A 17141-nucleotide genomic window follows, 5' to 3' on the forward strand; every position below is an offset into this window, starting at 1 on the left:
TAGTTTTAATTCCCTTTTTTTGGAAGTTTGTATATATACATACATATAGAAATTAGATTTACACAACCAATATTTCGTTCTTTATTTCTGCAAGTTTCGGAAATAATAATAACTTGCGTTTGTTATAAAATAATAGGTAAATAAATAAATTCAGATTAATGGCGTTTTGGATTGGTAAATCTGTGGTAATTTTTTCAATGGGAATCCAGTTTTAATGCACAGTTTTTATTTTCGATTGGTAAATCTGGGACAAATACATTTTAAACACTCGAAATTTACTTATAACACTCTAGATTTTTTGCCAGAGTAGCAAGTTTACCCTTAAATGAACCGCTGTTTCTTATGATTTCATACATTTCATACATGATTTGATTCGATATATATTTTTATGAAAAATATAAATATCTACTAATACTACTATAAAAATGTTAGATTAGTCTAAAAATGTTTGATTGGACAGTAAAATTCGACAGATCCAGAGTGATATTGGATGCATACGAGAGTTTTGTTTGTAATTTTAGCTGTGAATTGTTGTTGTCACCAATGCAAAATGAAAATTTTTGACAGCTAAAATTACAAACAAAATTCTTGTGTGAATCCAGTATAAATCGAAATTGAATACAGATTTACGAATTGAACAGGCTATAAGCTTTAAATGTCTGTTGTATAGAAATCTAAAAATACATAAAAATAAATAATTCATTGACATTTCTTGTTAAAAGTTTTTATCTTTAAGTAATTTGATGGACAACAAGTCGACACTAAAAAGAGACACATTTCTTTGTAATTATAAAAAATATATGACATTAGCATAAAATATAAATAACATTAAACATAAATATTAAATATTCACAATAATTAACATAAAATATAATAATTTTTTTAAATTTGTGATAAATGTACATCAAATATGTATCTATGAATAATGGTCTTATTTTAATAGAAAAGTAAGTTGACTTATAAGTTAGTATTCTTACTTTGTTGACACAAGAGATATACTTTTGCACCAGACATACTTGTGATTAATTTATAATTTAATTGGTTTATAATTTAGGACTAATGATTATAAAGTTGAATTAGTTTTGCTAAAAAAGCTATGCTTTCTTATAATGACAAAAAAAACTATTTTGGACTGCCTGGAACTTACAGTCCAAGCAAATTATATACGGGCTATAATCCAATTAAGAAATTCGAATATTTCATAAGACCACTGATGATGAGTTTTCGGAACAGGGTTGTATGGTCAGCCTAATAATAATGTTATGTATTTTATTTTAATTTATTTAATTTTATTACATTTTATTCTATTTTATTTTATTTTATTTTATTTTGACATAGTTCAACTGGGAGCAAATGGAGCTTACAGCACAACTAAAGAACCATTTTAATTATTTACTGTGTAAATTTCGTTCATTTTCATAGGAAGTAATTACCCAAAAATTCACTTAAGAATTAAAGTTTTTAATTTAAATTCAACCCTAACTATTAATCCTTGTTTTATTTCAGGTAGATTTTTTTGTCATAGGGCATAAATATTTTAATTATATAATGTCTACAAAACTGTAACATTAAATTTTTTTGATTAATATTTAATGCACTAAGTCATTTATATAGTTATTAATTTTGTTTTTTGTAAAAAATATGGACGGTTTTTTTATAGTGTATAAAAATTTTAATAAATTACAAGTTCTCTCATTTTTGATCCAATACCTTTCGACAGTTTTCTGGCAGTAGCTGAATTCTAATCTCATAAAATGTTTGATCTTCTGACGATCTCAATTTCGGTAAATTTAAAATTTTGTAAAATATTTTGCAGAGATCGGAAGAAGTTATAATTGTGTAATGATACGAAGGTGCTAAATCTGCATAATACGGTGAGCGTGGTAATAAAATTCATCTGAAATAAAAAAGTTTTTGGTGATTTACAAAATTTGAACACGAAACTTATTCATTTGATCACTTTTAATCATCTTTAACCTTTTTTGTTTAAATATATAATCAATTTGTCCAGTTGAACACAGTACACTTGGTCTGTTTCACAATCTACTCGCAGTAAAACTCAAGTAAAACACAAGTAAAGTACAAACTGATAAATAAATAAATTAAATAAACAATACAAAAATTTGAAATCAATCCAAAACCGCTGACTCACATATTCACGTAAAATCTGTTTAAAATATAATATACGAGTAAAGTCTGTGAAGCATTTTCAAATTTCGACAGGGATGTTACGCTCTCTCAGATGCTCACATTTACTCGAAAATTTACTGGTGTAATGCACTTATGTATACACAGTGTTACTGAAAGTTACTACTAGTAGCTGGTGGAACAGACCTACTATTTTATTCTGTCAATTAATTCAAAATAATATGTAGATTTAAGTGCACATGTATTAATATAAAAACTTTAAAGGATTGACGAAAGTAATTAATAAATGAGCTTTAAGTCTGAAAGCCTAAAATCAAAGGCTTTCAAATATAATGAATAAAGACATTTTCATAATTTTTACATTAATTAAATTTTTAGCTGATCATACAAAGTATAACTTTTCGATAATAATAAGCACCCAACCTATAAGAAAGTAAAAAATATGGTTAAATATAGTGTTTACAAAAAGGAAAATATTCTAAAATCTAAGAATAACAGTTAAATCATTAGATATAGTTGAAGTTTATGCATTCCCTCTGACATAACAAACCAAGTGAATTTGTTAGCTATCATTAAACAACAAATTGACAAAAATTCCCATTTATTACACCACAACTTAGGTACGGTGTTATGTCAAATGTCTTAACCAGGACTCCATTCTTCAAATTTTATAAAGATGAACCTCACTTCCAATTGGTAACATAATTTAAACTATAATTTATAGAAAAATACAATACAATTTTATAAAAATTAAAAAACTTTTAAATTGCACTTCAAATTACAGAATATTAAAATCTCTATTAAAATGCCCTAGATCTAAAAACTTACTTATAACTTAAACTAATAAAATGTAATAATTCTTGTATATTGCTTTTATTTAAACGAGTAGATAGCATTTTCTACAGAAGCAACTACTATTCTGATTCTATATGTAAATATGTATTTTGCTTAAAGCTTGAGCCAACAAACTTTTTCTAGTATTTGTGCTTTTTTTTGTGTGGCAACATCATCCTTTGGGTAAAGAGTAAATGTGTGAAAAACCGGCCACAGTACATAAACAATTTCAAAACAATTCAGAAATAAGTTTTTAAATTTTGTAGAATTTTTATGGAATTAATTTTAAAAATTTACAAACCTCCAAATGTTTATATTAACATTTTTAAAGCTTTAAAAAATGATATAATACAATATTTTGAATATATTTAAGAAAATCTTACATATTATAATTATTAGAACTTTAAATACTTGGTATGTTTATACCTACATCTTAATTAATCAAACTAACTAATCAAAAAAAATTATTTACAAATAATTAAATACGAACATTATATCCAAGACTACAGATAATGGGTTGGGTATTTGACAATACTCGAAAGAGCTGTAAGGTCAGCTAAAAATTCAATTAATTAAAATAATAAAAAATGAATTTTTGTTGTTCTAGTTCACTACTTTTCGAAAAAACCTTTTTATAAAATAAATAATTGGAATGAAGACTGTTGAAGAAATAAATGAACTATATCCTAAAAAAATCGTATATACAGAAAACAGTTTTCTGAACCTATTTTGCTCCCCAAAACGCACACTAAAGCTTATATTAAATGTGTTGTTGAGTTAAAAGAGTTATTTCGATCTCTAAAACAATCTCACAATTTAAAGTACATATAAATATATATATATATTCACGTGTGTGAATATACTAACAACATAATAGGGGTATTTAATCTGTCTTACAAACTAATTGCAACGTGCTCTAAATGCACAGATTGCGTGAGCTTGAAATGGACAGCAACAAAATACACGCACAAAGTTTCGTGCAATGGCTTGCAATCTTACTATACCTAAACATGTGTATATATCCTTGCAACAAAACAAAAAATAAATGTTAAACAGCTGTTTTGACATCTGTTGCTTTTCAATTGGAAGTGGTATGTAGCAAAAACAGCAGTTTCATTAAGCACTTTTGCAATGTTAGTATAGCATTCTTGTATTTCGTGCACCTTGCAATGACTTTGCAAATCAGAGTGAGTACCACTAATCTTACACATAATTATAATAATTCGCCAAATATTTTTAATTTTCATCTTAATAAATTGGTAATAATTGCTTTATTATTAATTAATAATTTTGTAAATAATACAGTAAATTTAAAATTCATACAATTAGTCCTGTTTAAATATAAGTAGATATTCTCATTAGGAACTACAAACGCACTAATTTAATACAAAATTCCTAATTACTCTACATCATCTCAAGTTTCATTGAAGATGATTGAGTGGCAGGAATGATAAGTGCTCGTTGTCAAATGTGTTAATTCCACTAGAGAATTAAGAAGTGATTTAATATGTTCGTGTTAATTCACAGGAGTTGAGTGCAACTAAATATTTTGCACTAAGAAGCGCGATTGTTGACAACTTAATGTAAATTTATTACTGCTCAATTTCAAAGAAGTTAATGCATTCAATATATTGAAATGATTGCAATTTGAGTCCAAATCAATTAATATGTTTCAATGAAATAACGGTGTCTAATTCCTAATAATATTTAATTAAATCGAACAAAATGTTGTACATATATATTTTAATTCGAAAATAAATTTCATGCACTAAAAATATTTAAAGTTTGATAAAATTTCAAAATCAATTTAAACAAAATGTTATTTATAAATAAATACATATTTAATTAATTCTGAGTATAATGTGACTCTCTACTTAAAAAAAATTAAATCTACATAAAATATTTGAAATTTATTACTTATATATATTTAAAATACATTAGTTGTGGTGGAGGGAGGACCGAATCCTTCTCATTCAGCTAAGAAAGCCATTTTGAATACATGAATTCTCGTAATAATGAGTATTAAAGAGGAGATCAAGCTAGAACCAGCCAGAGGCATTTATATAGGCAAGAATCTAGTCAATGTTAAGGCTATAGATATCGCCAAGTGTGTGGAAGAAGGATGCTCCCAGAAACTTAAGCCTAGTTCTTACCAAGCTTGGACATAGACACAGCAGATGTTCTGGTGTCCTGTCTTCGATAAACATGCATTGCAAGAGCTGTCACAGAGTAGGCCAAGCCTAGCTTTATGTCGTCCATATATAATACATATAAAATACATAAGTAATTAATAAGTAGAAACTTGACTGACATAATACACAATATCAGAACAGAATCAATCATAAAAGATATTCAAGATATTCAATATTCAATATTTCAAATTCGTACTATGTTATATCTCAAAGAAAGTAGAAATATGAAAACTATGAATATCTGAGTCTAGAGAATTATTTACAAATAATCAAATGGGTATTTTAATGCTCGAAACAGCTTTTAACATGAAATTTAATTTATAACTCCCAGCATCATTTTAAAAGTATTTAAAAAATTTACTGAAAATGGTACACAGCATATAAATTACTAAACAAAACTGAATATTAGTTACGAAACACGCATCTGAAGCCTACTCATGCACGCAATCTATGCTGAACAGTGCCCGTCCGTTTCGAATAAATTAACACAGTCAAATCAAAGTGCCAGTTAAGTGTACCAAAAATCAGTTAAAGTTGCCTAAAACGCACATAGTCGCTATAAGCAACATAATTATAAATACTCTTAAAGATAAAAATACATTTTTTAGGTTTTTTTTTTATGTTGTTATCTTATTAATTTTTGATTATTCTCAGAGTATCGTACACCGTACTTACAGAAACAAATCACTCTTATATTATTTGTTTTATTTAAAATATGTTTCATTATAATTCACTATCCTAATGGCACAGAAATAGGAAACATTAGCAATAATTTCATTGTAGTGTATCTAATTACTCTATAAGAGTAATTAATATGTAATAATATCCTCTTAAAAATAATATATAGTGTAAAGTCAGCAATTTGTTGCAAACTTAGAGAAATAGCAAAAAGACGGGAAAGGGCAAATTATTTTAGTATTTCGAACTTAAAACATAGCAAGATTTTAATTTAGCTCTAACTTAATAACGACATCCCGGAATCGAATGACGAAAAAGGACCCAAGCCGTTTCGTGGTCTACTTCAACCAATTCTTCATTTCTGTAGGACCAAATGTTGGACTGTGCGCTGTCACAACGTCCCAAAATATATACATATACAGTCAAACTTCCATAACTCGAACTTCTATAACTCGAATTTTCTATAACTCGAACAAAAATATGGGGAAAGTGCATTCTATAAGTCGAATTTTTGTTTTGAGTATGAAAGCATTTTGTTGTTAGGGAAAGTTCCTTTTTCCAAACCAAATGTTTACTTTTTTCTTTCTTATGTTGCTGCTTTGTGCAAATGCCAGTTGCTGGCAGCGTAGTTTAAAGTTAATAAAATAACTTCAATTATATTGATCTTAACAATGAAATTTGTACATCAAACTTTCTTACATATGACGATATTATTGAGCATTATAGCTCTGAATTTGTGGATCTGATTCTAAGCGCAACGGACAGTGATGATAAGGGTTCGTTGGATGTAATTGTTTATTAGTCTTCCAAATATGAAGTAGAACACTCGTTCAAAATTCTGAATTTATATTTGCAAACGAATAATAGTAGATCTGATGATCACTATAAGAGTATGAATAAATTGAAATCTTTTTTTTACTGAAAATAAGAAAAAAATTAAAGTCCCAAACGCTAAATATTTTACTTCACTATAACTTGTGTGCTTTATTTGATTACAAATAAATAAATATCTAAAAATGAAATGCTAGTTTCTTTCAAAAATAAAAAAACATAAAAAAATTTTCTAACTCGAAGTCTTCATAAGTCTTCTTATGGAGTTCTTTTTTTTTTGCAAAATTGGACTTCGAGTTATGGAAGTTTGACTGTATATAAATATTCTATAAAATCGAAACCCAAGCACTTATTGTAGGTAATCAATAACAAAATTCGGGGGCAATTCTCATCTAAATTTGGGAGCAAGAGCAAAGCGTAAGAGTAATATAATGCAACTTATTCTTGTAAATCTACACTTCAATCTAACTAGAAATATAAAAATTCACACCCACAATATTGACTTAGCGGATAATGACATTGAAATAATGTTGGCTTCTAAATAATTTATTATTTCAATAATTATTAAGAATATTTGCTTATGAAAGGAAAGATATATAACAAAACCATGAAATCAATATAAATTGTTATAAGCCAATAACATTATTTCGGATTAATGTCCCATAAATGCAGTAAATATTGTTAAATAAACTTTTAATGAAACCACATGCTTTTATTTTGTTTATTTAGAACACAATATTAAAATCAAATTAAATATAATAATTGATTTTTCTCTAAAATAAATTGATTTTTTTTAGTAATTAATTACTAGTACGTTGTTAATCGTATCAAGTAATTTTTTTTTCTTCTTAATTTTCTGGTTTTAAAATATATCGCCTCATGTTCAGATCTTCACCAATCTTCATATTTCAAACTACTTGTAAAAATTGCATATATCTTAGAAACTCATATAGCCGCGTGCGAAATGACTTCTTGCAACCGAGTTTGCGACGAGAATAATAATAATTAGAACAGTGAATGTAAAACCTACTGCAAGTGGTACAAAATCAGTTTCCGGTCTATTACAATCATGAGCAGCCGAGAAGTGTTCAGCATGGGCGGGAAGAAAAGCCTGCACTTGCACATTACGAACAATCATTTTCCCATGCACCGGTTCAACATTAGCATTGGATTCAGTAAATTGCAGTTCCCGTGGATAGATGCAATGATAAGACATTTTTCTGGGTGCTCTGAAATGGATTCCACGGTGTGACAATTGAATTGTTTGATTCTCCTTTGCATCTAGGAAACGGTAACTGTTCAATGAAATGTTGATGCTCACCATTGTCATCTGCACTGATCGCTCTTTCATGTCAAATTGGAGAATCATGGTATTTATTGCGTCAATAGGACCCCAAGTGATCAATATGTTTTGTTTATGGTGGCCCTCACATGAACTATTACCAACTTTTGCGTCAGTGGGTATATTTAATAATGCAATGCGGAGCCTATTATCCTTGGTATAGTACGTGAAAGTCAACTGTGCTGTCATCATAATCATAATACAACTGGAGTTCCATGAACCAATGATATGCTCTGAGATTGGCGAGATAGCAGTTGCGTTAGTTGTTGTGGCTGTGGTGATGGCAGGCATAAGTGTAGTCGTTGAAACCACGATAGTTGTTGTGATAGAAGATATCAATGCCGAAGTCTTTGATGAAGTCATTGATGTATCCTCTTTTTCCACATCTACAGCAGCCACTGGAATCGGTTTGGCAATTGAGGTCAGCGCATTTGATTGAGCTAGAGCAATATAGTGATTTGTCAGATTGGCATCAAGTTGCTCAGCGCAAAGGAAGCTGCAGCCAATAGCTAGCAGTAAACCAAATATTAGTTTAGAATAACAGGGCACCATCTTTACTAAAAGATGCTCCGTTTACCACGTTATTAATAATATTTAAGTTTGTGTAAAATGTGTTAAAAATATGTAAAGATCTAATTATTTTATGCTTACTGCTTTTTTCAAAATATTTTTTTTCTGTTGCTAGAATTTTTACATAATTTAATAAATGTTTTTTTTTTATTTGAATTTTTTTTGACAGGTAAGAGAAAGCATATATTATTTACACTGAATTAATTAAATGGTGTATAAATGCATCACAATTCTTCGAATTACAATATTGTGACGAACTTGGTTTTAAGCATTATTAAATCATAACCACAATGCAACCCTGACACAAAAAAGATACGTCAAATAAATAAAAATTTCAGTTTAAAGAAGTTTCAGTTTTTGTACATCAGCGTATAGGTAAATAAAGGTTATTAAGTTGCTAACAATTAAATTGAAGTAAACTATTTTTGGCATTGACGAACCAAGACAAATAGATTAATTATAATAGACAAATTCGTAACAATATTATAGAAACAGATGACTCTTTTTAGTAGTAAGTATTTCTGTACTTTACAAGTAATTCATTTAAAAGTGTAAGTAATTACTTAGTAGACCCTAACAATATTGCATTCCTTTGTAGGAATCAAGAAGGATTAATTATTTTTTAATTCTTTTAAGTTATTTCGCTACATAGTGTGAAAAGCAAACACTGCAGCTATTAAAAGAAATGAGCAATCTGCACATTTTTCTTTGTGCTCAAAATTGCAGTTTTGGAGCTTTGGAGATATGGCCTCATAACCATATCATAGTTACAAAACCGTGCCCTCAGTGTATTGTTTGATGATAATACCTGGACCACAGTGGTGACTAGCAACTGGTAATTATTATTATTATCTTATTCTCATCTTACCATGTTATTACTATTATGGTCATTCACAAGAATGGACACAATAAGTGACGGCTACTTTTTTTGACATACACATACGTCTCCACACATTCTTATCCACTCTGATCCACTTTGAGATAGTCCCCAGGCGAAACCCTTGAGTGGGAACTGTTAGAGGACTGAGGACACAACACTGTTTTTAAATATCTGTTGATATTTTTCTTTAGGTTCACATTGCATGTTTTACCTGACACAAACACGATGTCACGCGGACGATGGATACCTTATTTATTTATTTATTTATATTTATTTATTTATTTTCATTTACGAGTATTTATTTTTATTTATTTATTTATATATTCATATAGTTAACTTTTAAATGTTGATTTATTTATATAGTAATTTATTTAGTCATTTATATTTAGTTACTTTTGTTATTTGGTTATATTCACAGCAATCGTGTCAGGTTATTGTATGTGGATAAGATAAACCATCATTTTTCAGAGAGTGGTAGGGTAAAGTGTATGTGCGGTGTTAATTTCTAGTGGCTACCTACCACTGTGGTCCAGGTATTGTCATCAATATGATTATGAGGCTGTAACAGTGACAAATCTCCAAAAACTGGAGTTTTGAGCACAAAGAATAATTCTTTCCTTTCGAAAAGGAGAAATTATCTTCTGTTACTTTAGAAGTATAGTTTCTCAGTACAGTATAAAATGCGGTACATCATTATCATCATAATTTTATTGATTGAAATGTATTTTCATAGAGATAACAAATCTTATAAATCACATCCAAATAATTACGGCAATTTTTTGTTTCTTTAAGTTAATAAAAACTTAGTAAATGAAAAAAACCCTTCACATTATAATGCTAAATAAAATTTATAACTATCATTTTTATTGTTTATTGTGAAATAAAAGTAAACGTTCTTGCTATATTTTGTGGATTAACGCCTAATAAAGGGTAATTCCGTCACATAACTTTCCTTGAATTCAACAAAGTTATTAATTTTGAAGTTAAATGATTATTTATTTCTATAAGATTAAATGAATTAATTAATATAATATTTTCAGCATGTCTGTTGAATGTAGATGTTAACATACCTAAATATATCAGACGTATATATAATATATAGACAGTAACTGCATCTTTATTTTTTCCACAAAAACATTGTTTAATGTTTAATAGCCTTAGGGCTATGTTATGTAGAGTGGCACGGGTATTGGCTCTATCGGACTATGACGAAAAATGTATATTATGTAGAGCAAAACCTGTAAGGTTTTTTACATAGAGACAGTAAAAATGTTATTTTTTATTATCATATTTTCTTATAATAATTGTTAACTGTACTTACTTACCCTGTTATTATTGATAAAACTTGATAAGATAATTTGATAAGATCTCTGAAACTTAGTTCATAAGCTCTTATTATTGTTTACCTTTAACGTTCTCACGTTTAAGGAACCCTAAAATTTTAATTAATTTTTAAGCAACTTCTGTATTATTGAAACCTTTTTGTTAGGTCATCACTACACGAGATAATCTTTTAAAAACCACTCATATGTAGTTTTTACTACAAAATATACTATACTACTAGTTCAATATTTTTTTGTGTTATTTGAGATAGAAAAAATTATTTGCTCTTATGAACTGTTAAACGTTCTTGGTTTCATGGTGTCTAACTTTAAAGTTCTTAGTGTGGTTTACGAGAAAGTTTGAATTTATTAAAGAAAAAGTTTTTCAAGCAGATGTACTGCTTTAACATTTGACTCTGTGTTAAATTGCATTTAAGGTTCACTGCGGAAACTAAATACTTAAATACTCTGTAAATCTTTCTCCATTCGGTATAATAAATTTTACGTTTTTCGAGCATGTTGGCTTTCTGGGTTCATGTTGCTTTTCTACTATCAGATGAAAATGCAATACGGATTTTTTCGGAAAGCATAAATTTTAAGGTTTACTGACAAATTTAAGAGAGAGGAAATATTTTATATACTTAGATATATAGCTTTTCTGCTATGTATAAATATATATATATCAATATATTTTTTAGGTTTCTTTATGTTTATAACATCAATTTAGTATCTTTCAGTAATAAATACTTAATATAAAAAAAATTGAAGTGTTTTCAATTGATTTAATAACCACAATTTTAATGTGGAAGATATAAGTATCTTAAATGTAAGAAATAAATGCATTGTTATTATAAAAATTATTTTAACAAGTTCATAGAATGTGATATAAGTAAAACAATATATTGAAAAATAACATTTTAACATATTTTTTGAATTTTTAACTGCTAAAAATACGCCAAAAATATTTCTCATATAGTATATGTGCATAATTAGAATATAAGTACATTTGTTCCAATTAAATACTTTACATATAAACTTCATATACTTGCAAAGGTAATATGATTCAGCAGAAAGATTTTGAGAGGCATTTGTTTTTTTTTTTTATAAAATTAAACATTTCTGAGCATTGCAAGACTTTAATATCACCATAGAAATGATATGCATCTCCTTGCATACGCCGACTACGTCATCATCATTGGGCGCATCAATGGTAATGTTAGTTATGTCTTTGTTGCTATCAGGAAATCTTAGTGATAAGAGCAAATCAAAGTATATATTAGCTATCAAAGTATATATGTATGACGCTTAGTAGTTGCTTGTTGTAGACTACACTTTCGAAGTACCATTTAAAATAACAATAAAGTCATTCTAGAGATTAGGTGGGGAATTGATGTTGACTTAACTCTTCTAATACGCTCACTGTTCCGACTGAAAGACATTACACTCTACATGTTACTTGCCTTCTAACGAGACCCGACAATTAACTTATATAATTTGTATAAATTACTAATATATTCGAAAATTTCATTTAAGTCATAATTAACACTCGATCGAAGTCAGGTAAACGTTTATTACGTGGGGGACCATCTCATCAATTGATGTAACTAATTATTATAAAATTTTTCTTTATTTTTTGAACAGTATTTATTTCTCACTTAATCCGTACTAATTATCTATTTTCGTTCACTTTCCTCTCTACTACTAGTTGCTCCAAGGTTCTTGATTGTATCGCTATGTAAACGAATAAAGTCAGTTTTGCATTGGGAAATGTTTTCATAAGTTTTCATAAGACAAAAAATTGTCTTCAACTATATTATATTATATTATTGTTAGATGAAGTGAAACTGCGACCGTCGGGTCTATTGTACCCGCTTCTGGGCTTAAAGTAGGTCTCGAAGCCCTGTTGCGTCAATAAAAAGTAGTATAGAACCTACTTTGCTGAGTTTTATTGACTCTTTCGTAAGAATATACATTCCCAGGAGCATATTCCGTATGTGTATTAGCGCAGGACATTCTAACAGCACATGTGTGACCGACTCCGCATTCTCTTCACATAATCTCCAGTTTGCATCCGCATGTATAACCAATCTCGTAAGGTGGTATTTTAGTTTACATTGCCCTGTTAGGATTTCTGTGATGATTCTAAGTTTTTCTTTTGATAGGTTTATACAATCCTGATATTTCTTGTTATAATTCTTATTAATTCTGATATATTATCCCGATAATCCTTTTTGTTTTTGTTCTCCATTATTTTTATGAGAGGACTGTAGTGTGTCCTAGTCCACAAAAAGGTTCCGGTTCCATCATCGTTGTGGTTGCTCCTTTCCTGGCTAATTTGTCCGCATATTCATTTCTATATACACCAGTATGTCCCAGTACCCAAAGAATCGACACTAGCTTATCAAGGCAGTCTTGCACAAGTCTTGAGGTAATCTGCGGCGAGTTTAGTGGTTTGATTGCCGCTTGGCTGTCTGTCCGTATTGCGATATTTTTACTCTGGTAATTCTGTTCAATATTGATGAAGAAATAAAATTGCGTAAATTTCCGCTTGGAAGATGCTGGTATTTTTACCAGCGCTTCCCAATGCTTGTTGCCTGGTCCGACTATGCACACTTCGGTACCTTCCTCCGCAAGCGAGCCGTCAGTGATTGATGCCCTCTCAGCTTCTTTTGTTGTTTAGTTCACTATTATAATCATCCTTTATTTTAATGATAATATAAAGTTTTAAAGTGAATTAGTTTAAAAGCAATATTTTGTAGTAGCTGCAATATAATAACGTCAGTGTCATAATAATCCAAACCTTGGAAGTGTTTTATGGCACAAATATAAAAACAAAAATTTTAAGGATGGTGCGTCATATGTTAATATATACATACTTATGCAAACATAGTACTAAAAAATATATGTTAGAAGTCTATGCATTGCACAGAGTATAATTTTATATATGAAAATAGATAAAAAAAGTAAACTAGTGACTTGAATTTCTTAGATTTTCTTAGTAAATTTCATATTTTCTGCATTCCAGATTTCTCAAACATAGTTAAATACAATTCTAAGTAAAATATTAACTTTTCTTTCGTTGAATTAATTCTCAATCATTAATCATTTACACATGTTCAACCCAGTAAATAGCACTTGAGGTAAGTTTCAATTAGGAAGGATAAGAAGTAATATCTTTCATTTAATCTCATTTGGTATCCATTTTTTTTAAGTAAAATATAATTCTGCAGTTTCATCACAAATTTCATTCATTTATATATGTATATGTGTATTATATAAACACTTAAGTGCATATACATTAAGACCGAAAAGTTTTCGGAAATTCTCATTTAAAATTCGCGCGCTGTATATTTTTCGATATTTTAAGTTTATGTAGTTTGGCAGCACTGTCCTTAATTACTATGCCAAAAATGAGCGCGATCTGTCAGACAGTTCGTTTACGGCAGCTGTTGAAACCAGTTCACCTCAGTAGGGCGTTGCGAAAAAAACAATGGAAAAAAATATTGAACAAAGAGTTTGCATCAAATTTTGTGTTTCGAACGAAATTTCGTGTGCAGAATCGTTGCGAATGCTACAAAAGGCTTATGGGGAATCAGTTTTATCGAAAACTCAAGTTTATGAGTGGTACAAAGCCTTCCAGGACGGTCGTACGACCGTCGAAGACATTTCGCAACGCACTACTGAGGTGAACTGGTTTCAACAGCTGCCGTAAACGAACTGTCTGACAGATCGAGCTCATTTTTGGCATAGTAATTAAGGACAGTGCTGCCAAACTACATAAACTTAAAATATCGAAAAATATACAGCGCGCGAATTTTAAATGAGAATTTCCGAAAACTTTTCAGTCTTAATGTATAATTGTGTCATGTATCTATTTTATTACAGGTGCTTCAGTATTCAACAATATTTTTTATTCAGTATATAAAAAGCTTCTAGATAAATAGCAATTCACTAATGCATACTTTCGACTTCACTGTGTCGTTTTAATTTTTTTATTTATAGTATTGTAATTCACACAAACTAAATATATCTTAAATAAATGTTTTTATTTAATTTTCATTAAATTATTTTTATCTTGCATATTTAATATTATACATAGTTATTTATTTATCTTAAGGATTATTTTGACACTGAAGTTCTTATTCTCTTCTAAAAGGTCAAAAATAATATAAAAAAATAAAATATAAAACTTTAGGTATTAGGAAATTTAAATTTTTTCGATATTAGTATTTGTTAATATTTTTCCTATTTTAAGAATATTATCCTTTAATGACGTTATCCACTTAGGTTTTCGAAAATAAAATGTTTTCCTTTTATTTTGGCAAGTGAGAATTTTTTATCCTCAAATCGAATTACTATGGCTATTTTTTCTTCTAAAAATTACCAAAAACTTTTGAAAAGGTAACATGCTTAACGAAGGGAATATATTATCCCATATCATTGATAAGTTCATTTAACAGCTAGTCCCAAAGGACTTTTATGTTTTGCTATTTCCATTTTTAAAAGTTTCGAATAAACTTTTTAAAGTCACTTTATATTAAAGTTTAGTTCACTATTTTGTGGATGCTGTTCTCTTCTCTCTTCATTAAATTAATTTAAGTTATGTTAGACTGCAGTAATAAAATGAAGGTAATATATTAAAAAGATAAATGCTGATTATTCAATAGTTCATTTAGTGAAGATTAAAAAAGGTTGTTACCTAACAAAAATTGGTGAAAAACAGTTTCAGGTATTCCGTTCAGTAGTTATATTTAAAAAAGTTGCTTTGATCTAACCAAGGGAGGAATGACCTAAGGCCGTTTTGTGTATTTATATATCATACTTGTACTTGTCGTGTACTTGTATCATATTTGTATATCAAACTATGATACATTGTATATCATAGAATGATATATTGCATATCATAGTATGATATATTGTATTTCATATTATGGTATATTGTATATCGTACTTTATGTAATTTTGAACTTAATACATATTTTTCAAATGTAGCAAGAAATGAGACATAATAAATCAAAATTAGTGTTTCAAACCAATTAAAACATTTTACTAATATAAAACTTTGCGCATATTAAATAAAGTTCTACTCAAAAATCACTGATGATGGTTATTTGACAATACTGGAAACAGCTATATGATCAGCCAAAAATTCAATTAATTAAAATAATATAAAATAAATTTTTGTTGTTGTAGTTCACTACTGTTCGAAAAACCTCTTTATAAAGTTCTACTTGAATATAATTTTGTGCAATTCAATTTTATTTAAATATAATCAATTTTATTTTTCTCAAATTTTATAATCAGTTCATTAAGCAAAACAAACTTTTCTCCTGGCGCTATCCATCTTACGAAATTTGAAGGAATGCGTCATCAGGAAATACCAAGCTAAAATGAAATTCACCAAGACGTGTCTGTAGAACCAGTACTCTTTGATATTGTAATGGATGCACATTTAAAACTTAAATGCGAGCTGGCAATAGACTGCAGACTAATGATTGAATAGTTAATGAAGTTCAAATACTTCAGGGTCTTGATTTTAATTTTTAGGATTTGATTTCAATACGACAAATCCTTTGATTTATTGGACTATAAAATAAAGTTATTATTTTAAATTTTCTCATACAATAATTAAGGATATCATTAAGTTTAAAAAAAAAATTGAAAATAAAGTTCCCTAAATATGTGTCACAAAGATAAGAAATTAAGTATTAAATAGTATCAATATATATTAAAACAAATTGCTACTGCAAAAGTAATTATTTTAATGAAAGCTTAAACCAGAATATATTGAACTTCAAACACCGAAAACTATAATATGCATTTATGTGTTTTGCTGCTTTTTATACAAGTAACATATATTAAGAAATATTATTTTTTTTTTGTGAAGTGATAACTTTAAGTAGTACTCATGTTGTCATTGTGTTATTGTATAGATAAATATGGGGTCCTTTCATACAAATACTTTAAAGTCCCCCTTTTCTTTCCTCTAGGAATAAAATAATCAATAAAAACTGCTTTTGTATTATAAACATATATGCAGTGACTCTTTTTATTTTTTTTTTTTTTGTGTAGTTTCCTGACCATATCAATTCAGAAATATGTCCTTGTTGAACAAAAGAATATTTTTGCATTTGGTTTATATGGATACTTTATATCAACCATCTAGCAGCTTGGTCAGCTCTGTTTAACAAAAAGGTAATCATTGCAAATAAATGAGAATAACTTCCGCAGAAATATAATTGAGAGCTTAAATATTTTTATTTTTGTTTCAAAAGTTTAAAAACTATTTAAAATTTTTTTATTTATTTAGTTAAAATTTAATTTTAGAATATAAAATATTACAT

At 28.3% G+C, this 17141-nt stretch overlaps 1 protein-coding gene across 1 annotated transcript; it reads right to left on the reverse strand.

The window, feature by feature from the left end:
- Positions 1 to 7454: 7454 nt before the first annotated feature.
- On the reverse strand, positions 7455 to 8680 carry LOC119669281 (lysosome-associated membrane glycoprotein 1-like). The gene has a single exon (XM_038079114.1). It carries the CDS (start codon positions 8575 to 8577, stop codon positions 7621 to 7623), a length of 957 nt encoding a protein of 318 aa, XP_037935042.1. The 5' UTR covers positions 8578 to 8680; the 3' UTR covers positions 7455 to 7620.
- Positions 8681 to 17141: the final 8461 nt, after the last annotated feature.

This window comes from Teleopsis dalmanni, chromosome 1, assembly GCF_002237135.1.
Source record: "Teleopsis dalmanni isolate 2A chromosome 1, ASM223713v2, whole genome shotgun sequence".
In the NCBI taxonomy this organism is placed as follows: domain Eukaryota; kingdom Metazoa; phylum Arthropoda; class Insecta; order Diptera; family Diopsidae; genus Teleopsis; species Teleopsis dalmanni.